General features: G+C 41.1%; 1 protein-coding gene across 4 annotated transcripts in view; it reads left to right on the top strand.

Annotated features, from left to right (window-relative positions):
- Window positions 1–23,798, top strand: part of OTOG (otogelin) — a 170,392-nt gene that overhangs the window by 131,192 nt on the left and 15,402 nt on the right. For all 4 annotated transcript variants that reach the window (XR_012159331.1, XM_073347364.1, XM_073347366.1 and 1 more), the window contains 13 exons: window positions 1,371–1,554; window positions 6,676–6,896; window positions 8,864–9,002; window positions 12,770–12,964; window positions 13,805–14,017; window positions 14,777–14,881; window positions 15,862–15,972; window positions 17,734–17,835; window positions 18,292–18,390; window positions 18,881–18,921; window positions 20,106–20,181; window positions 21,778–21,956; window positions 23,276–23,380. Coding sequence is in view for 3 of the 4 variants with exons in the window: in XM_073347364.1 (XP_073203465.1) it covers window positions 1,371–1,554; window positions 6,676–6,896; window positions 8,864–9,002; window positions 12,770–12,964; window positions 13,805–14,017; window positions 14,777–14,881; window positions 15,862–15,972; window positions 17,734–17,835; window positions 18,292–18,390; window positions 18,881–18,921; window positions 20,106–20,181; window positions 21,778–21,956; window positions 23,276–23,380 (1,770 nt within the window). In the remaining variant the exon portion in view is untranslated. The remainder of the gene's footprint in view (window positions 1–1,370; window positions 1,555–6,675; window positions 6,897–8,863; window positions 9,003–12,769; window positions 12,965–13,804; window positions 14,018–14,776; window positions 14,882–15,861; window positions 15,973–17,733; window positions 17,836–18,291; window positions 18,391–18,880; window positions 18,922–20,105; window positions 20,182–21,777; window positions 21,957–23,275; window positions 23,381–23,798) is intronic.

Here is a 23,798-nt window from a genome sequence, read left to right as displayed (position 1 = left end):
TAAGGTTCTGGACTTTATTCTGCTTGCACATTATAAATGTGATCAAGTCATGATCACTTGCACTTAAGCTACCATTAACTTTTAGTTCTGTGATCAGTTCCTCTTTTTCTGTCAGGACAAGGTCTAATATAGAGTTCCCCAATGCTGGCTGCAACTCTTTTGGAATTAGGAAATTGCCATCTATGATGTTTAGAAATCCCCAGGGTGTTTTGGTACTGGCAGCATGAGCACCCCAAGTATATGTTGTTCAAACTGAAGTCCCCCATGATCACACAGTTTTTTCTCCTACACATTATAGATAGGTGCATAATAAACCTGTTTTATACTGTTTTAATTATTAACATTATAGATTGTCAGAAATTTTCTGGTACCTCCAAATAGGGATTACACACTTGCTCATTGGTCTTTTTCTCTGCATGCACAATGGAGTTTCTATAATACTAACAGTTTGAAATATGAGAAAGTAACTCATAAAATTGAAGCAACAGATTGAAATGCGTGAGTCCATTTATGAACCAGAGCACACAGCAAATGAGAGCCATGAATCTTTAATAAGGCTCCTCATTCATTCATTTATCCATCCCATTTACAATCATGCTGGACATACCTCACTTTCCTGGGGGTGCCCTTATAGTTCCATTCATCTCCCCTTAAAGAGAAGTGTGTGAGAAATTTTGAACAGCTTTATTTCATTTAGAAACAATTTTATCTACCGTAATTTCCCATTTTGTTCTTATTACAGAAAACATTTCCATAAAACAATAGCTTTTTATTATCTGAAATGTTCAGTTGTTCCAGTAGTTTGATCCTAGATGGGTGATAGGATGGTCATTTCAACAGCAACTAACTGAGAGCTTTTTTCTTGTGTGTATATCTATTCAAAATGTATTTTTAAAAAGAAGAAACCCAGTTGTGAAAAGTTAGTTTTGAACCTGGGACTCGCCCCATACTACAGTCAAATATGTTGCCAATGTTATATGAAGAAACCATAGGGGCAGTCTCAAAAGATCAGTGAGTTAAAAGTTGTTTGAAAAGAATCAAACATTTTCATTTTAGCCCCCTCACTGAGTGCTTTTGTACAAACCGTCAAAGTTTGTCATGGCAACAGATGAGTGTTGCGTGGTAAAAGATTTGACTAGGTTTTGCATGCCTGTCTCTTCAGACCATAAATTGGGCTAGACTAGTTCAAAAGTCAGACCATGGGCATCTTGGAAAACCTGGACTGTGTTTCTGATGAATAACAAAACCAGTTCATGTTTCATTCCAAAAGTTTCATGGACATATAGCGATCACATAAAGTAGAAGAATAGCTTCCAATATAATGAGGTGTTCAGATTACTGCTGTGCCTTTGTTTATAACATCTTTTTAGATAACTGTAAATTCAAGATATGCCTGGCCTACAGTTAGAAAATATGGATTTAAAATTGAGGACACTGGCTTCATGTATGTAATTGAGACACCAACAAATATCAGGATTCAGTGGTTTCACAGCACGGGTGTGGTGATCATAGAGTCAAATACAACCAGTGAACCAAAAGCCTTGGGACTATGTGGTAAGTAGAGAGTACTGTAAGCATTCAAATGTTCAAATGCTTTGCTGGAGAAAGGAAAAGCTTTTTCCTGGTTACAAGTAATACCATGAGCAGGTTCAGGCTTCCAGGTGTAGGTATGGAGCCTAAAAGGATGATCACAGAACAATTTAGATAGTTGTGAATATTAAAATAGTGTAAATGTAAAACTGTTGTTAACCATGTTAATTGTTGAAATGCTGGTTGATGCCCAGTTGTTGAAGTGCAATTGTTTTTTCTTTTGCAATTATGCCTTTGGATTTAGGCTATTTGAATCACAGGCACAAACACTGAAGTAATGTTCAAACAAATAGCCCAGTCATAAGGATGAAAAGTGTCTTACATTAAGCCACCCTTGGCATCAAATGAAGTCATTAATAGATTTAGTGTTTGCTATCCATCAGAAAGGAAATACAATCTTCTATTTTCACTTTCTAAATACTTTCACTGTATTTATTTAATGGGAGGGATCGTGATAGCTATTAACTTCATAGAACCAGTCTAGGTTGGTCTTGTTGCTGAATTAGTTCAGAGCTGTATATATGTGTGTGTGTGTATGTGTGTGTACTCTAATAACTTTTAAATTATGATCACTATTAGGTTTCTGTGGTATGTACACATGGTTTCATTCTTTCTGGAAGTTGTATGGATGAGATGTTAGGTCTATAGCATTATAAACACTGATATAAATCTTCACTCTGACATTTGAATTATCCTCTGCTGTAAAGCAGAGCTTGAAATCAGGAATACAAAGTTCATCATTACTCTATCTTGCCAGTTTCAGAAAGGGCAAATATGTGTAGCACAGTATCAAATACCAATGATAGCTTAGTCAAGTTCCATGTCCCACAGACAATAACACGCCCCAAATGGAGTAGGAGAGCTTGAAATTAATATCAGTCTAAAATTGATTATTATGTTCACTTTATTCTGGTTTTCTTCTTCCTTTTTTCTGACTTAGTCCTAATCCTTTTTTAATGTCCATCTTACTTAGAATAAACAGAATCAAGAAGATAAAGATAAAATATTTCATTTGGCCTAGGATTATATTTAGCCTGCAGGATTTCTTTGTCTTACTAGCCTGATTGCTATCTCAGAGAGAACTCAGCAATACATTTCCAGTGCACATTGCCTGTTAACAACATTACAAGACATTTATGTGTTCTTTCTAGGCTTGTGCTTCAAGCCCTTCTGCTGCAGAGGATTGCTCCATATTTTCCTGACAGATTTGCCCCTATGACTCCTGATTTCTCCACTTCACCCCCATGGAGGAGCTATTTGGTGCTCCTGCTTGGTGGCAAAGTATCTGTCTTGGAACAAGCTCTGTCATAGACAATAGGGATTTGTCCAATAGGGGGATCAGGTAGAGAACCCTCTGCCCCTTCCCTGCAAATAAATAGTATCTACTGAGGCATCATGGGCTTAGGGAGGATCATGAGGCTCATTGCCTGAAGGAGACAGGAAGATAGTGGGAGCTTGGGTGCCTCAATAGGAGCCTTTCAATAACATGTGTTTCAGAATTGGAGGGGTCACAGTGGGATGAGTTGCCCCCATTCCCTGATGCCCTAGGTGGGAAGATCTTTTGGTCTGTTTGCTGCTGAAAGCTACATTTCCAATATTACTTTGGGAGCCGGGAGGCCACACCCCAACACAGGATACAGAGGACCCACTTTCATCCCTGACCCTCCCAAACACAGACTGCTGACTGTGGGATGAGGGGCAAGGCAGAGTCTGAATTACACTAGTGTTTCATAGCCACACAGCCTGGCCAGGCTGCAGAACTGTGGCGAAACTGAGCACCTCAATGAAGCTTCAGCCTTTTATTTGATAAATCTCTTTTACAGTGCGAGTTACTCCCCACCTGTGCAGATGTGAAGGTGGGAGAGACTTGCCAGATTGGACAACATTCCTGCAGAAAGTAACTCTTTTGAGTCTTATCATATTCATCCCTTTTTGTTTCATAAACTCCATCTCCTCACAAGACCTCCTTAAGATGACAAAAGCTTCATGGGGGAAACTTATTTCTGGCTGAACTATTTGCAACTTCCAAAAGATTTCTTCTCTCCAAAGGCCTGTTCTTACCAATGAAATCAATAGGTGTTTTTCCAGTGGCTTCTGTGGGAAAAGAATCTGGACCCATGTGTGGGTGAAAAATGATAAAATAGAGCCAATTTTCCTTTCATTGAGAAAGGATTAGATCCCTCTTGAATTACTGGACAAATCTCTTTGGAACTAGTCCATATAAGTGCAGAGACTGTGAGAAAAAGGAAGTTTCTAAAAGCTCTTTGCAACAAACAGTGCTTCCTAGAAAAAAGGGATAGTGGATTTGTCCATCATGTTGCTTTTATAGTCGATGGCCCCAAAAATAGCTTCCAGAGCTGATTGATGGAGCACCCCACCATTTCACATTGACCAGATGTCTTGCCATAATCTTTCCCACCTTGCCACAATATTGCCCCTGTTCCAAGATCTTTCAAGGTTCCCAACTATTTTAGTTTAAAACAAAGATGAATTATGATGCTCCTTTCTGAGAAATAAATGTAGAAAAGATTGGTTCTTTTCAGCTGAGGAGTAATATTAATGTCTCTGTGGATGCCAAAAGCTATGCTTCAATATGCTATCTCTTAAGCTTATAGGTGTTCAACTCAGCCCAGAGGTAGCAGCATGTTTGGGTGTGTGTGTTGTGACAGGGTCAGGCCAGATGGCTACAAGAGGCTGGTCGAAGGTAGATACATTAGTTCCAGGTTAAGCAGGTCCCTTTTCCCTGGGTAAGATAACAGGGACTATTCCAGAACACTCAGGAACTATCTAGAACTAATTAAGGCCAGCAGGCTAATTAGGACACCTGTAGCCAATTGGGAAGCTGCTAGAATTAATTAAAGCAAATCAGGACACCTGGTTTAAAAAGTCTGTCACTCCAGTTAGTAAGCTATGCGAGTAAGGAGCTGGGAGTGAGAGGACGTGCTGCTGTAGGACTGAGGAGTACAAGCGTTAACAGACATCAGGAGGAAGGTGTTGGGAGGAGGCCAAGGGGAAGTAGCCCAGGGAATTGTAGCTGTCATGCAACTGTTCCAGGAGGTACTCTAGACATCTGCAGTCCACAGGGCCCTGGGCTGGAACCCGGGGTAGAGGGCTGACCAGGGTTCCCCCCAAACCTCCCAACTCCTGGTCAGATACAGGAGCTTCCACCAGAGGTGAAAGTCTCTGAGCTGATCCCTGACCCACATGGTGGATCAGCAGAAACTGCGGGGATTGTTCTTACTCTATTTTCCCCATGCTGGCCAGTGATGAGGTTATCTGAGTGAACAGCAGATTTGAGCCATGAAAGTGGCCAAACTGAGGGCTGCCGTGAATCTCTGAGGTGAGCAAAATCCGCCAATAAGTGCAGGACCCACCAAAGTAGAGGAGGAACTTTGTCACAATGTGTAAAAGTTAATACGGTGTCAGATGAGTATGTCTAGGCATTTCACGGGAACTCCTTTTTACACCACAATGACATTTACACTTTTTGCATTTTCAATTAAACAGAGAGCTGCTTTTATGTCCTTTGAATTTTTTTAATGAATTTTTGTTTAGTGCTTATGAAACTGAGTGCTCGGAGCATGGGCAGTCACTCTCTGAGCTGCCCTAAACAGCTCTTCCAATGGATCAGTGCATCCCTCCCTTCAATCTTCATGCCATTCAGGATGTGAGTCTCTCCTGAGCAGAGGCTGCCAGTGATACCAGTTTATGTTGAGGATGGATGGTTTATGCTATAGGCAGATGCCCACTTTGGGCTACAGTACATTATGGCAAACTGGCCAGACTGTGGAGGGCTCCTCCTCTTTCACCTTTACACACAGGCTGACAAGACTCGTGGGATTGTGGGGTGTTAGTCGCAGCTCTCCACTAACATCCTTATGGAAGTTCTCATATGCGTGTCAGAGTTAACTGCCAGCAAATGGTGGTAGAGTTCACTGGCTGCAGAGCAGGGCGCAAGCTGCACCTTCTGTATGGGTGACATAGGCGCTGACTCTATGGGTGCTCTGGGGTTGGAGCACCCACGGGCAAAAAAATAGTGGGTGCTCAGCACCCATGGGCAGCCCCGCCCATCAACTCCTTCCCAGTGCCTTCTCCCTGCCAGCAGGCCCTGGTCAGCTCCTCTCCCACTTGCAGGTGATCAGCTGTTCGGCGGTGTGCAGGAGGCGCTGGGGGCGGGGGAAGAGTGGGGGCAGGAAGAGGTGGGGAAGGAGTAGAATGGGGGTGAGGCCTGGGGCAGAGTGGGGGTTGAGCAACCCCAGGCAAATCACAAAGTCAGCGCCTCTGATGGGTGACAAAATTCCTGCTCTGAAGTCCCTGCCAGGAGGATCCAGAGGAATTCTTATAGTACTTCCTTACTTAATAGGGGTTTGTGAGACTATATACATCAAAGATTTTGAGCACAAAATTATTATGTTAATGGGGGCCATATTAAGTTCCTTAGTACCTAAGAACTCATAGGTAGAGAATTTCTTCTGGAGGCTCTAGATGCAATACATCTGCTATTACCCACCTTTGGTACACCCGAGCAGAATTCTGCCTTTTCTTATTTTGTGCCCCTTCTTTCTTCCATCCTTTACATTTCAAATATAATATTCCTTTTCCTTACTTTCACTTTGCTTAACTTGTTTGTGGATGAATAGTTGTGCATTTGGGTCCTACTAGCAACCTGCCACATTTTGTTAGACTCTGATACTAATATGCTGCGTATATAGTTAAATACTGGGGGTATGTCTACATTGTAATAAAAGACCCACAGCAATGAGTCTCAGAGCCCCGGTCTTGACCTGGGCTTGTAGGCTCAGGCTGCAGGGCAGTAAATTGCAGGATAGACGTTTGTGTTCAGACTGGAGGCCAAGATCTGAGACCTTCCCTGCGTGGGATCCTGAGCCCTGTGAGCCTGAGTCAGTTGACCCAGGCCAGCCACGGCAGTGCTGCAGGTCTTTTATTGAGTGTCAACAAACTCTGTGCTCATTGATTTTAATCAGAAAAGCTAGATAATGTATTTGAACTTCAGTTATGGATGAAGATAAAAAGGTGCACAACCCACAACAGTGCTAACATATTGTTTACTATGATCATATGCAGGTTTCTGTGATGGAAGCTCAGCAAATGACCTGATGCTACCCAACAGAACAGTTTTAAGCAAAACTGATGCTCCATCGAATTTTATAGACAGCTGGCAGGTGCCAAGCACATTAAAGTATGTTGGAGAAGACAGGCACCAGGAAACTAATTGTTCAGTCATGGACTGTTCCAAGTGTTTCAGCTTGGTGATGAACCAGACCTTCAGTAGCTGTCATCCTTATGTACGTTAACTATTTCAGAGGTTTACTGTATTAGAGAGATTTAATTTTGATAGATTTTTATTTATTTGATATGATGTTTTTAATGTAGCTAAATCCAATAATGCATGATAAATGTCATGAGTGGTATATGTGCATCCTATTATAGTTCTCCATTTGTTGTAGGTTAGAAAATTAACTGAAGAATGGAGCTGATCAAGATGAGACTTGCCTTAGGGCAGCTGACATTCAAAATCAGTGGCTGCCATGTGGGTTTAATGTTAATAATAACAGTTCTATTTGAAAGTGACCCCAGTGAAGGCACTCCTATTTCTGCATCATATAAGACAAAAACAGTCCACTTAAAATCAAACAGATGACAGTAGATTAGTAGATTTATGACAAAAAGTGCTAGAAAGGTATGAGAGGGAAAGACAATAAATGTGGGTCCTATAACGGTAATTCTAAGAATACAATATATATAGATAAAGGAGAAAAGGTTTGAGGCTCAAATAGGTCTCAGATGTAGCCAGCGGTTATGCTTTAATGTGTTTTAAAGACCAACATTGTCAGCTCACGGTCAGCCAGTATATAGCAGCCAATTTAATGATTGCACAGAGAGTGAAATATGCTCATGATTGTTCAGACTCATGAACAAATGTGCTGGTACATTTTGACTGAGCTGCAGGCCATGGACAAGCATAATAGTCAATCCTCTTGGTCAAGGTGGCATGTAAAGCTGTCATGGGATACATAATGACAGAAGGTACAATTTTCCCAGTCACTTAAGTCCCATTTTCAAAACTGATTTAGGCATTTAGGAGCCTAAGTCCTGTTGACTTTCAATGAGACTTAGATTTCTAAGTGAAAATGTGACATAGGGGCTTTTGAAAACGATACCCATTGTCTGTGCACACTGTGCAATTTAACCACTTTTATGACACATCCAGCACTTAGAGCAACCTGAGTTATCCATTCCACGTTGGCTGAGCATTACTCAATGGGAGCCAAGGAGCCTTTCTGAAGGAACAAACCTATGAGGTGCCTTCTGTCACCTCCAGGCCTTATCTCATTTTAATGGGTGAGCCTGATTCAATACAGTCTTACTGAATTTTTTACATAATTAATTATTTCAGTGGAGTCTCACTGGTGTAGAAGTAGAATAACATGGTGGTGAATTGGATCTTGTATACTCAAGGTTGGTAGCTGAACTCCATCTGCCATCCAATCCATCTATCCCACAATAGCCCCACTTGGCACCACCTTAAAGCAAATAACAAACACAATACACCAGTTAGACAAAACCATATTTTTGACAAACTGTGGAGGGAAATCGTTTACAAGGTAGAAACATATTGGAAAACCAATGAGAGCGGTAGGTAACATGCTGGTATGTGCCCCATCTACCATTCTTTCCAGCTGTCTTCTGGATTACTCTGGATTCTCTCCCAACGGTTCATGAGCAGACACTGGAAACTTACCATTGCTTCTAGGTGACTCTCTCTCAAAAGGAGACTATACCTAGATACCCTGCATTCTCACACATGAAATAAGAGGGTAATGCTAGATGAGAGGCTAACATCTAGATGGAAATATAGGGGGGAAAGGAAGAAAAACAGAGAATGAGGTATTTCATGACAAGAATGATTGTGCCTCCCACTGGCAAACATAGTATTAGTTTTTGCCCTAAGCATCCCAAATTACTTGGTTCAGGGAAAATAAGAGTTCCCTGCATTCTCTTTACATTCAGGAACCTTCATTTTCAGATGCCTTTGGAAAATAAATCCTCTTCATTTACTCAGGAAGGCTGGGAGCCCAATGCCTCTTCTGTACCTTCAGTTCAGCCTGGCAGACCTTGTGATTTCCCTGTCACTAGCTCATATAACTGCCTGATAGGATCCCCAAAGTAGTGGAGATATTCACCCTATTTCATCACTGTATGAAGGTACATTCACAGTGCAACATTAACACATGTATTTATTATTTATTAGGTTCCACCTGAATTATTCTGTGACCTGTGGGTTCAAGATGTGGAATACATTCGGAATCCTTGTATAGCACTGGCTGCCTATGTGGCCATGTGTAACAAATTTAATATCTGCATTAATTGGAGAAGTTCAGATTACTGCTGTAAGTACTGTGTTCTAAGGTGTATTGCATGAGGTTTCTTTAAAGAATAAGTTATTGCATGTCAAAGATAATGCAATGTGTTTTAGTGTGGTGTGTTTATAGAAATAGATCACGTTAGCTGATCTGCCTGTTTTGCAGCATCACAATGCATTTAGGATCAGAGTTCTAGCTTAATAAGTGCTCAGCTGTCATGGTTATGAATGATCTATCACCTAGAATCTAGACAGATAACTAGAACAAAGACAGGTGGTAGCCTGCTAAGCTAGCTGCAGGAGAGAGTGAGCAATGGAAATATTTTTTTTTCTTGTTGCTCTGGACTGATCCTCTCTGGCCCGTGCTCAGATTCACACTAAAGAGCTTTGAAAAAAGCTGCACCCAGCCTTCTTTGGATGGAGGAAGGACTGCAGCAATAAGAGGGTGTTTGGAAAGTAAAGGGCCCTAACTGGAGCAAGAGAAGAGGATCCTGGATGAAAGAATGCATCACAGACAAATATGGTCTGTACATACCAATATGAATATACATGGATTACAGCTACCATCTGTAGGTGCTATGGATGAAGGAGTGCATGGCCCAGAAGAATGATATGATAGAAATGGAACAGGGAAAGTTCTGTGGAAAACAGTACTTTAAAATCATGACATATATGATATATATATATATATATATATATATATATATATATATATATATATATATATATATATATATATATATATTCACACGTACACAGACACACAGACACACACATATATATGTATATAAACAGCCACACAATATTTGAAAATCAGATAAAAAATCTTTCGTACAGGCATATGTGATATCTTTGTAAATAAAAGGGACTGGTTTTTCAGGCAAGGATTTTTAAATAAAAATACAGACCGAGTGTAGAAAACTGTGAACTATAAAGCAGATTGTATTGTTAGTAACTTTCTCAACTGATACTGTTCTTACTTGCAAATTGTTATTTTACTATAGAGCTCACAAAATAAGTTTGGAAATATAGTCAACTATGTGAAGCTTGTTGAAGTGACATCACCCTCTTTTATTGTTATACCATAGTGACCTCTGCTGGGGGTACGTAGTAGGCAAAAACAGTGAAGTCATCTTCATATTTTCTGGTCACTAGATGGAGATGTGTTGTGATCCAGTTTTTAAGAGCCCAGAATCCTGTGATTATAGGGGCATGATGGATATTTCCTGTGTGGTATCATGAGTATTTTTAGTAGTGATGAGCTGAGTAAGATCAACTCCCTCTTCAAACTAACCCTTAGGGTATTTGCTTTAATTTGAGCCTTCCCCATTCCTGAGCAAACACTCCCACTGTGAACTGAGTTCTTATCTTCCATCATGGCCATCATTCCAGTTAGCCACTTTCTCTAGGTTGAGCATCATCACATCGAGGGGAGTAGTGAGCATGCTGCACTCTGTGCTGACCACACTGCACAACTTTTTAGAACCAGGTCCTTTCCCCACAGCTCTCAGACCAAGAAGATAACAATCCATTTTTAGGCTAACATTAGTAGCCTTGCCACCATAGATTCTTCAGGAAATATGTATGCACAATAATCATATAAATCATTAGACTAAGGAGACTGACCATTATTAAAAACTAAAAATCTCTCCCTTCCGTGCTTTGAGCTGGTCGTTGCAGGACAATGGCCTTCCACAACACTCATTTAATAAAATTTCTCACTTATGGGTCAGCACAGTGTGATGTTCCCCTCTGGTGTTGTCTGGACCAGTGATCTGCTAGGCCACACCAATCCTTCACTCTGGGAGCCAGCCTTACCCTGCTGTGCTATGAGAGACCACACTCCTGGGATGTTCATACACAGCCTCTGGCATGTAAGCTGCTCCCAGCTGCTTGCAAGCGAATGACACTAGCCAATATCTCCGGTCCTAGACACAACCCTAGGAACCTCCGTCTTGCAGTGTCTAGTTATGCCCACTGGCCGCTGCAAGCTTATATAAGTTAGTCATTTTAACAAAGAAATTGATATGTACCAGGCTTGTTATCCCAAGGGGAGCCCCTGGCACACTTCAAACCAAACTCACTGCTTCAAGTAGAATAAACAAACAAATTTATTAACTATAAAGGTAGATTTTAAGTGATTATAAGTCAAAGCATAACAAGTCAGATTTGGTCAAATGAAATAAAAGCTGATCTTAACACTTTCAGTGTCCTTAAAACTTAGATGCTTCTCACCACAGGCTGGCTGGTTACTTTTCAGTCAGGCTCTCCCCTTTGATCAGCATTTCAGCCTCTTGGTGGTGGTGGTGTCTGTAGATGTAGGTGGAAGAGAGAGAGCATGGCAAAATGTCTCTCCCTTTTATCATGTCCTTTCTTTCCTCTTGGCTTTGCCCCCCTCCCCCATCAGAGTCAGTTGAGCATTACTTCATTGCAGTCCCAAACTGCCCAAAGGAAGGGGGTGACTCCCTCAAGGGTCTAACAGATTCTTTTGTTGCTGCCTAAACCAGTGTCCATTGTTCCTGTGAGGCTGGGCTGGGTATGTCCCATCCATGCCCTGATGAGGTGTGAACTGCCTCTCTGTTCTTGGAGAGTTTTTGCATGGGCCTGCTTTAAGCCAGGATGATACATTTTCAGCCTCATAACTATATACATGAAATTATAACCTTACTGTAACATTACCGTAACAATTGCTATAACATCACTATAACAACCATGCTCAATGCATTATGAGCCTTCCGAAGACACGCGACATGACAAACTTTGCATTGGATACCACACAATCATTTTATAAAGATGAACATGGGGATGCTGGGTGTTCCCCCGAGGTACGGAGCATCAACACAGATAAACCTGTAAAGATCTACAATATATGAAAGAAGAGTGACATTCTCCCATGGCTTTCAAGAAGTATGGTTAAAGTAAGCACATTGTTTTGTACTGAAAGTGAAAATAGAAGATTTGAGATTTTAAAAAAAGAGTTATCCCCAGCTGCTGTAAATTTGTGAAAACTGAAGTACTGATTTTCACTAGCTAAGGATCTCATCTTTGGTGTTCTGCAGACAGAACTACATCAAAGTGAAATGCTGTAAACTAGAGACTATATGTTGTCATTTAAATCGACTGCCAATGCACGCGCCTCATGTAACCATATTTACAGCTGTTAGAAGAGAAGAACATGAAAAAGCAGTTTGTACTGGATAAGAAAGACAGCACCAATACGTATTGTCCAACAGAATCATTAATACCAATAGCTACTAAGTATGGCAGCATATCAGTAGTCCCATTCATAATCATTTGGGTGAAAAGGTGTTGAGTTTGGTTGCCTGCACATGCAACTTGGTGTAGTTGATGAAGATTTGCCAGATGCTACAGTAATCAAGATATTTGTCATTTCATTTCATCTGGGAAATATTCAAACTATTTCAATAAAACATAAATAAAAGATAAACCTACATGTTTAAATGTTTTAAAAATCTGAACTGGTTTGTGAGGAGGAAGAAATTGTGTGTTGGGGTGGGTTCTCTGGCACTCTCCCCACTGCCTCCCAGAAGGCTAGCTTTTGCCTGGGGAAAATATTATGTGGGAGGGAAAATGAGTTAAACTGTTTACAAAGTTTGCTCTTGACAATTCTGTGCAAATTTGTTGATCACTTCTGATTGCATATAGGAGCTGAGCAATGCATATCAATGTAACAGAGGGGAATTTCACACACCCTGTTTGTGCCCTTCTGTACCAGACAATACCCTTATGTGCTTCAAACTGTGGTCTATTTTAAATGTTTTATTTCCTTGTTAGCCTTTCCCTGCTCAGAAGACACCTTCTACCAGGCCTGTATAGCTGCCTGTGAAATTCCAAGAACTTGTCAGAATGGTGAGCCCACTCCCCAGGATTCCGAGTCCTGCTCAGTGCTGACAGAGGGCTGTGTCTGTTCTGAAGGGACCACTCTTCACCGTGTTCACGCCGGTCTCTGCATTCCAGAAGAGAAATGCGGTATGTATTGATCTCCCCTTTTTGGTTTTTGCCATCTGTCAAATGATGACCACCTTCTTGAGCAGGCCTCACTAATTAGTGGAGCTCCCTGTCTGATGGCTGGGCTGATGCTGTGTGATTTCTGCACGCGATCTGAGCTGATACTCAGATTAGTGCTCTTGTGGTCCAGGATGCAGAGGCTCTACCAGGTGAATCAAAAAAAAAGTCTCCTCCTGCCCCACCACTATACTCAGGTTCTCTCAAGAGGAGGATGCTCTCACAGAGAATGCTTTTAGCTTGTTTTACAAATGGACTGTCCTGGGCCCACATCACTGAAAGGAATCCATCCCCCCAGAGTCCCACTGGGAGGGATCCATGAGGGTAGATTCCTTTTCACGACTGGGACCCACCTGAGAAATTTTATCCATGTAAATATTTTGTATTCTGTACATAACATTCAGTGTGCAAAGCAAAGCAGCCCAATATTCTAAGCATGTCAGGCTTTTCTCAGGCTCCTTTTCAGCATACAATAGCCAGAACACATTAATTATTCATTAGTTAGCTGTATATACCCACTGGTCTTGTTTAATGGGAGGTGGAGGCAGTCGTGCTGCAGCAAGAACCACCAGAGGACATCTGCCTAACTCAGGGGTACTCTGGAGGGACAGCTCCACCATTGCATCATGTCCTCCCAGCCATGCTGACTCACACCCATCCTCCCTCTTCTATTTGGAGTGGTCAGCGCTGGCCATTAGCCCAGATCCAGACACTAATTTGCAATCGCACATATGCCACAGAACAACAAGATGGTCAACTCTGAAACAGCATTAAAAATTTCTGTCTTCTATTGCAATAATTTAGCCTGCACAGACAGTTCGGGAGCACCCCACGCAGTAGGGGAGATTTGGAAAACCTCCCTTAGCGGATGCTGCATGCACAAATGTGTTGACAATGAGACCATTATTCCTGTGGAATACAACTGCTCAGATGTGCACGATTTAGACTGTCAGCGCTTTGGGGAAATGGCCCTGATTGTTCCTGATGATCAGACCTGTTGTCCTCAAAAGATCTGTAGTAAGTATCCTTAACAAAGGATATGAAAATATGAAGTGTCCTTTCTGGCAATCACACTTCCTTTTTGCTATGGTTTGTTTTTATACTATACATGCTATTTTGGAGGACAGAATGATGAGAACTGGTTTGTTATGCAGCAAAATTCTTATAGTGGCTGGCTGGCTTCTTTATGTGGATTTGAATTTGCAGCTGGATTTGTTGCTTTTTTGAATGAATCATATATCTAGCAACTATTGAAAGCAGTTACAGGCTAAAGCCTATATGTTCTTTTAATTAGTCAATAAAAATATATCATCAGAATAATCCCTAATTTAGAAGAAATATAGAGATCATTTACCATCTTTGCAAAGTAAATTGGTAGCAAAAAATCATACCAGAATTAGGGGAACTTTTTATATCCATACTTTTCTAGAAGATCCCACGTTCAAAAGCAAAGGTTACAAGTTACTATCATTGTTGATGCCTATGAGGGATTGAGATCAGATTGTTGCAAAGAGTTCTCCATGGGGAATAGATTTTTAAAGTTGGATTTTCACAAGTGCTCAGCTCTAGCCTAACTCTGCTTCCAGTGAGAGTTAGGCTAATGCTGAGCCCTTTTGAAAATCCCACTATTAGCCTTTTTGCACGTGTTTTATTATTATTTGGGGTTCTTTAACAATGAACCAGAAACACAACTTGATGTTTTCCATTTAACATAACCTGTACTGAATATTGTAGAAGTTCATCATTTCTTTTTTGTGTGTGTTTTTTTTTAAATAGTTTGTAATCAGAGCTTTTGTGAATCCTTTATCCCTGAATGTAAGGGCTTGGAAAAGCTAGTCACTTACTATCGTGAAGATTCCTGTTGTCCCAATTACACTTGTGGTAGGTATTTTATGAAGAAGTAAAAACATACAACAGAACTATTTTTGGCAGAAATGTCTGTATTATAACAGCATTTTGCAATATTCAAACTTATTCTTATGTGCTACAGATTAGAGGTTCTTGCAGGATTTCATTGTGTGAAAATTTTGGAGTGAAACTATAAACCGTTTGCAAAAATGGATGGAGTTTCACAGGGAAAAAATGTCAGTGCAGATATCATCATTATGTCTGTAGACAGAGCTCTCTTTCACTTGTAAACCCAGGGCTGGATTCTAGTTCTTCTTGTGCAGGTGCACTGGCAAAGGAGTCTTCTGTGCAAGGATCAGTCAGAAAAGTGACCTAGCACTCTGTGGAGTGCTGAGCAAGGGCATGACTAACATGCCTAGTTGTGTTCCTCTGCTCTAAAGGGCTATGTCCCAGTGACTTAGGGTTGCAAGACTATGGTCTCCTCTCTGCCTGCTGGTGCCTGGAAGCAGGCATTGAGGTTAGCACATGCAGCTCCATCTTTAGTTCAAATGTAAGGCCTGCTGATGAGTGTGCTACGTCCTGAGCTATTCTATCTGTGACTGTCCTGCTCAACCCAGATGGCTCAGGGAGCCCCACTCAGCTGCTCTCCTCCTCCCAGTCTTAGGTAAGAAGAGGCAGAATACCTCCTGGGTTCTCCCTTCTCTTTATTTTCTGCACTCAGTTTGCATGATGTAGTTGTCTACTTACCTTCCTCTGTGGTATATTTACTTGAAGGGATGAAGATGAGCAGTTACAGAGAATGTTATTTACATAAAAGAGTCCAGAGTCTGGGATGTAGGTGCCTTTTGGTTTATTATTTCATAAATCTAAATGCATAGATACATTGTTCTGAGATTGGCTTGGCCTTGATGATGCTATAATACCTCCCCTCTTTGCTCTCATGGGAAAGGGGGAGAACCATACTTTTTCCCAAAGATTGACATTTAACGAAAAATGTTTTGTGCTTGTTTTAGAATGTGACCCATCCAAGTGTGAACCAGTGGAACAGAGTCAGACCTGTCGAGAAGACCAAACTCTGATTGCTGCTCGTGTGGAGGGGACCTGCTGCATATCTTATATATGTGGTATGATATCTTCACTTAATGTGACTGTGCATGTTAGCATATAGGCAAGGATAACTGGATAATCATTTATCATTTAAGGCCACAGTGGGGCACCCACCACAGCTGCGTAAAGCCCAGATGCCATTTAAAAACTGTTTGTTGTCTCTATAGGACAAGGAAAATGGCAGACACCATCCCATGCGGGGGTTTTTGGGGAGCTGCAAAACAGCACTGTATGATGTTGTAGCAGAGCTGGGGATTGAGGGCTGGGCCAGTGGGGTCCATGCATAGTGTAGATCAGTGGCTCTCAACCAATGCCGGGGGGCTGCCAAGGGAGGCACAGGAATGTGTCAAGGGAGACATAAGCAGTGTGCTTTTTTTTATTTTTATTTTTTTAAGAGCTCTGGCTGTCAGCCCTGGGTGGCTGGGGCTCATGCAGAAGGGCTGTGCACACTTGTGAGGCGGGGATAAAGGGGACAGCTGGAGCCCCACCACCCGGGCTCGGGCTTTCCTTCCCCCCATTCCCTCACCAAGAGGCAGCCTGGGCTCAGGCTCCCTCCACCCCAATTCTTCACCTGGAGGTGGCAGGGTGGCAGCAGCAGTGCAGAAGTGGCAATGTGGCACTAAGTCTGCTGTGAAAAGTGATATTGACGAATATCACTTTTCACATTGCCTCCCTTACTTCTGTGCTGCTGCTGGTGAGGCCCTGCCTTCAGAACTGGGTTGCGGTATATGTACTTGCAGTGAGGGGAGGAGGCGCATAAATGATTACAGACACAAAGAAGGGGGGCCTGATCAAATAAGTTTGAGAACCATTGGTGTAGAACAATAATAAAATAACACTCTTGGCATCATGCAAGATTTCCACTTGCTGCAGTATAGATCTTTGCCGTACAGCCAATAAACTGTCCTGTATGTGTCCCTCAAGTAGACTCATTGTTTCTGCACTCTGTTGATTTCAGTGGAGCACAGAGTGAATCTTTCTGGCACAGTATGCTACATGCAACTATTAAGGCATTAAAGAAAAACTGTCAAATAGCTGGGGTTTCAGTAAGGACTTCTACCTGGGACAAACCTTAAATACATTTGTACTAAAGGAATTTTCATTGCTGACAGTTTTCTGTGCTCACTCTGTTAGCAGGGAAGCTATGTGTTGAGAGTGGAGCTTTCTCCTGCACAACCTGTTGTCCTTTGGCCTATGTTTGACATCATAAATCTTTCAACTAGAAATGCCTGTGATACCAAAAATTCAATACTGTGGTTTTGCTGCAAGTTCAAGTAAGAGGATACAACAGGTGTCAGGGATAAAGCCTTTTGTTGGGAATCAAAGATTTCCTCACAATAAAGCCTTTCACAATTACGAACCTTGGGCTATTGCAAACCTGGTCCCTGGATCCCACCTGGAGCCCCACCACTGCAACAGGGAGCTGAGAGCTCCTCTGGTCCCAGGGCTGCAGTGGGTGGCAGAGAGCTGTCTGCTCAGGCTGTGGCCCCAGGGCTGGAGGAGCTCTCAACTTCTGCTGCAGGGCTTGAGGTGTCAGCCCAGCAGTGCTCTTTCAGTATAGCGAACCCCTGGCTATAACAAACAAATGGCTTGCATCCCCAGGGGTTAGTTATGGCTAGGGTGTGCTGTATTTATGTTCAGGCAGACTGAGGGTGCCGTAAGACAGCTGAGTGACTCAGCAGGCAAAATACAGTTACAGTTAGTAAGATCTTGTGTGCTATGTCTCAATAACGTTTTCAGTTCCCTTCCTTTCTTGTATTTAAATCTGTCTTCTTCAGCATGTGGGGTTTGCTCTGATCAGATACCAAAATGTCAGGAAGGAGAAGTGCTTACTGTGGATGGCAACACTACGGATAGATGTTGCCCTGCATACCAGTGTGGTAAGTTGATTTGATTTTTTTTTTTTTTTTTTGGTGATTCTTAAATGAAAATAGTAGAGTCACTGCACTGAATTTCCTAGTAATAAATGTTCAGGGCTATAACTGGTGGAATAGATATATCTCTCCTGTTGGGCATATAATCTGTCCTCTCCAGTGCTGAACCTATACACTTGTCATGTTTAAAGTTTCATGTTCATAAAGCAGCATCCACACACCTATGTCATGTATGGGTATTGGTCATTCCTGGCACTGTACAGTGGAGATTGATCAAGATCAACGCGGAGCCTTGTAAAACAATTTTAAATGCAACCCCCACCCCCACCCCACCCCAGCCTACCCCAGAGTTCTCCAGAGCTTTTCATGAGTGAGCAATTCATTTCCTGTGGTTTGTATTTCTGTTCATTAAAAAAAAAAAAATAGGACCACATGTTTAAGGTATTTTTTTCTTTTTTTTAGTTTGTGAAACTTATCGTTGTCATGAATTCGACTGTGCAGTGGGGATGTCTTTGATGGAAGTTTGGAGCCCAGAAAAGTGTTGTCCATATCGTACATGTGGTAAAATGATCTGTTTTAATTTTAACTGTGTTAGATCCTGTTGAGCTGGCAAGATCTCTGTGGCCTTTTAGCCTGAAGGCTACAAAATAATCAAAGTTATTCAGCTGTTAACCTGCCCAGGGTGCAGGCTGTTTTGGATATGTCTCCCATGGAGAGGTGCTGGTGCGCAGATGAAATGAGGAGTAGCCAGCTCAAAGCAAGGAATCTCTTAATCTACCAGATTTTTTCTTTTTTTCAGAGAGATCGTAAAATAAGTAGTTCTAATAGCTACACGGCAAAGTGGTATATGGGATCCATTTATTTGGGATTGGGGGTCAGGCTGGAAGAGAAGTCAAGTGCAGTTTGTCTCCACAGTATTGGATTCAGCAGGAGATGTTTCAAAAGCCAGCAGGGCTTCTGTAGTGACTACTTGGTGCAGTTTGACACTTTTTTTTGTTTTAATGCAAATGGCAAGATACTTTTCTGAATGATAATTTCTGTTTTATTTTAGAGTGTGCATGTGATACAATCGCTAAACCTCAGTGCAAACTGGTATGGAATTCATCCTGTTAAAATGAATTATTTTAGAATTTTCTTGGCAAAAATATTTAAAGTGTCAGTAAATGATGATGATCTTCTTTATCTTCTCCTCTTTTCAAATTGCTTTAGTGGATAGATTAGATAATTATGGCATAATATAGCTGAAATGTTAGTCATGAACACTTCAGTTGTTATTCAAAACATGGTTTAAAATCTAAGAGAAAAATATCATGCAGACTAAAATGACTATCAGGTATCAATTTGCTTTTCTCTTTTAGGATCAAATCCTGCTCTGAAATATACATACATGGGAATTGCATGTACACATCAGAGGGCAGCATTTGGCCTTTATTCTGACAGAAATTAAACACTTAAATGATCATTAATTTAATACTATCCTGTCATGATGAATATGTCAGTGTTTTTTAAACATCAGGCTCTGATTCAGTAAAACACTTAGTCATGTTTCAATGGGACAGCTTATGTGCATTCTTCTCATGTGCTTAAGGTTCAGCACATGCTTAAAGACTTTGCGGGATAAATACATTTTGAATTCACTGTGATTATTTTATCCAGAAAAATGTATTATCCTTGGAATAATCAATAACAAATGTAATTTGACATCTTAATGAACAAATAGTATTTTTTCTCCATGAAATATTATAGTCTAACTATATAGAAAAAGCTAACAATAAAGCTGTTATTAATAGGTTTTTAGAGGTTTGTTGCGGGGGGGAGGAAGGGATGAATTTGATTAATCTTAGTGCATATGAAAGAAAATTGGCCAATGTAAAATGTAGGATCATATTCTCTGCTTGTGTAATTCCATTCACATCAGTGGAGTTATCCCAGCAAATGACATGGCCCAGACAGCAGGCAGACTTCCATTAACAAGTGTGCCACTGGAATTCACCCTCTTGACCTGCCATGGTCTTTCCACTTCAGTTTCAAACTCTTCTTACACTGTAATCATTCTCACTTTGGAGGCATAAACAAATGTCCACTAAGTCACAGCCACTAAACTAATTTTCACTTGTGGGTAACGAAAGTTAGATTCCAGACAAGGCTTCAAGGGTTAAAGACTAGTGTATTGACTATGCTACTTAGCCCTGAAGTGAAAGTTTAAGTGAGAAAAATCAAACAGACAAACACTTGTTTGTGACATCACATTATCTTTTTTTCTTTTGTGTGGATAGGGGGAGAAACTGCAGATAGATGACCAGTTTCAGAACAGCACAGAAAATGTTTGTGGCTGTATTAAGTACAAGTGCGGTAAGTAGGAGAAGAGTTTGTGTCAAAGACATATCCCCTACAGTGCTAAGGGTGGATCACCTGCTATGGACCATGCATTCACTTCTGACGCATGGCACTGGGGGGAGAGAATTCACTGAAATAACCCACATACTGGGATGAAGCAGAGGAAAAGGAGGGTACATGTTAGGCTCTCTCACTAACTGTATAGTTGTGCACAGTCTCCCACTGCATACCTGGAAATAATTCCCACAGCAGGAGAGCAGGGCAGGGCAATCGGGGACATGAGTTGGAGGCAGTGGTGAGATGCTGATGAGCAGCAAATTTAAGCAGCATATTTCTCTTCACAGGGCTCAGTCCTGCAGTACTGAGCACTAGCCCCAGCCCAGCAAAGCATGTAAAGAATATGCTTCACTTCTAGCCCTTGAGTAGTTCCATTGATCCATTATGAGACTGCTGCACAGGTGCTGCAAGTTAAGTATGTGCATAAGTGCTTTGCAGGATGGAAGTCACAGTGCTCAAAACTGTGCAGAATCAATCTCAGAAAGTACAGAATGGGGCCAGAAGAGCCTCAAACTTGTGCTGCCCTGTGGAGCAGGAATTCCCACAAGGCACTCAGTAAGCCACTATTAAAGGGTTGCAGGTATGTGCCTGTCTGGATGGAGTCAGTGGCACCTGCTGCAAAGACATGTTGTTATTTCTGGTCTAGGGGCTTGTCTACACAAACATTTAGTTCTTGGCAAGCTGGGGTGTGATTTTATCCTGCGCTAGCCTGCCATGCTCTACTCCCTGCATTCACCCTGCTGACATGCATTAACTGTTTAATTTGCTTTGATCCAGTCCTGTTTCAAAGAGAAACAGGGCAGATGCAAAGCACAACACTGTACATGAAATGCAATCTGTTAGGTCTCCACTTTCAATTCCTGCAGATCTCCAGACTGCAGTATGTGTGAAGTTCTTTGGATTTGGCCTCAAACTCTTATGTTGCACCCTGATAAGATAGTATGTCAGAAATTCTTCTCCATTATATAAACTTCAATGTGTCTCCCTTTCACTTAGCTACACACAGCCAGAGGAGTGTATACAGGGCTTAATTTGTAACGAAAGAGGTGCTGGGGCTCAAGCAATTGTTTTCCTTGCATAACTGATGCAGCAAGCCCAGAGGTGCCGGGGCTATGAACTGCCAAGCCTAGAGGTGCTGGGGCTCAGTCCTGGCAAGCCCCGCCACAAATTAAGCACTGATTGTATGGCCTTTTGCCGACAGTCATTTTAAAGCTCCTTATAATGGAATATTCTATCCATTTCTACGTCTCAGGCATGATTATGGTAGGAACAATTTTGGGGCTGTAGTGAATGCCATTAAACATTCTTATTAAAGCTGTAGGGCTAGGTCCTCAGCTGGTGTAAACTGGTGTTGCTGTATTGAAGTCAATGGAACCATGCCAATTTCCTTCAGTTGAGGATCTGACCCCAATTTAAAAAAAAAAGTTATATTAAACACTACATTAGCTATTGTCTTCCTAGTTACTCTGTAATAAACATTACGTTTTGCTTAGCTGTTGTAAAACCAAAGTGATTTGTGTGAGTGTGTTGTATATTTTTTATGTATTGTTGCAGTGAGAGACAAGGTGTGTCTGACTAACGAGAGAGGAGTACTGCGTCCTGGACAGACAATTGTGGAACACACACCTGATGGCATTTGTCATACTTCTTATTGCACAAACATGATTGATCCCTCCACCAAATACTATCGGATAAATATCTCCCGGATAAACTGTGTCATCAAATGTGAAGCTGTAAGAAATTCTGAATTTTAAACGTTCATATTGTGTTTGGTAATCTTGATTAAACTATGAGTTTTCATTGGTAATTAAATTATATTCATAGGAACTGGGTGCTGAGATTAACCAACTGTGAGCTCCTTCCTTAATGATCTATTGTAGCTCTTCTGATTAAAACTGTGTAATGTTAATAATAATGTAAACTTAAGGTCAAACTCTGGACCCCATTAATGCAGCAAACTTAGTACTTCTGTATGCTGGATGGCCTAGACCTATCCAGTGCTTTCCTGTGCAAATTATTATTGCAAAAGTAATCTGCATGAGTTGGGGGTATAGGAGGCTGTGGCTGGCTGAATCATAGAATATGCATGGTAAACTAAGCAGACTTAACGTTTGAACCCTAGACCTCACCCCAGAATAATCCCTGTTCAATTCTACTCATGGAGGACATGTGGATCAGCCACTCCATGAGTTGGGATTAGCCTTTGCCACAAAGTTTAGATCCACATTTGGAGCTGGACTTCCTCAGGGCTGCTTACATAGGGTTTTTGCACTGGCCCATTATAGAAGTAGGACCTAGCTTGAAAGTTCAGATGACGATCTGAGCTTCCACAGAATGCAAGGGTGCTCAGAACTGGTTTCAGAAGAGCCCATCTCTGGTTTCAGAAGAGCCAGTACTGATGTGTAACACTAAGATACTATGATGAGAGGTATAAATTCATAAAGAAGAAATAGAACACTACTACCCCACTTTCCCCTCTAGCCTCAGCTTCTTTGGGGTGAGCAAATACCAACTAGAAATTGGCTCTAGCTGAATATTTGTAAAAATGAAGAAAAACTTTACTAGAAATCCTGTAAAAATGGACTAAATAACCCCCCATCCCCATCCCCCACACATCCAAAGTCTCATGTTGTCTCTGTACAAAATACTGTGAATTAATCCACAGCAAAAGTCTTTTTCTATGTTTTTGGTGTGTGAATTTTCCTGAATACATATTGATTACAATTTGTAATACATCAGAATTCAAAAGCACATTGATTGTTGGATAAGCAGTCACATGCACTATTTAAAAATTGTAAAGGGCTCAATTCATCTCTCAAAGTCAGTCTCTTCGCATTGATGGCAGTGAAAGCTGGATCAAGCTCAGTAACATCTTATAAAAAGTGAGTGTATAAGCTGTAGACTGAAATGTACAATAATAATTCTCAAAGCTTCACACCAGCCTGAAAAATCTAACCCGTGATGCTAACGTGGTATCAATATATTAAAAACAATTATAATATCTATTCTCTGTCTTGTTATATAGCAGGAATAACATGTTTGATTTTTGCAGAATCAAGTATATGAGCCTCCAAAAGATTTAACAACCTGCTGTGGTCACTGTAAGAATGTATCTTGTCTCCACACTTTCAGCAATGGGACAGTCTCCAATTTTAAGGTAAGTTTTTGTAAAAAAAAATTTACCTTTGAAAATACTGAGAAGTGACCCAAAAGTTAATTAGATGCTATATCCAAATTCTGACATCTGACTTGGGCATGGTTCCCATTGCATGTGCATTGAAGGACATATTTGGCCTTATGCATTTATGTTTCAACAATAATAATTGAACTGATGCCTCTTTCAAAAAAAAATGTAAAACCAAATAGAAAATAGGCTCTCTTGCTGTGTCACTGAAATAGATTACACCTTGATTACGCTTTTTGGTGAGCCTCAGTATAAATTTATGCTTAAAAAGTTCCATCTAAATTGAACTTTTCAGGAGGTTTCTTTGTGTTAATTCAGATAGGACTGTATTTAATTGCATTGTTTTAAAAAATAAAAATAACACCTTGTGACGTCTTGGCCCAAGTTCTGA

This window comes from Lepidochelys kempii, chromosome 6, assembly GCF_965140265.1.
Source record: "Lepidochelys kempii isolate rLepKem1 chromosome 6, rLepKem1.hap2, whole genome shotgun sequence".
NCBI lineage: Eukaryota > Metazoa > Chordata > Testudines > Cheloniidae > Lepidochelys > Lepidochelys kempii.
Note: the sequence above shows the minus strand (reverse complement) of the source record. Positions and strands in the feature narration are given on the sequence as shown.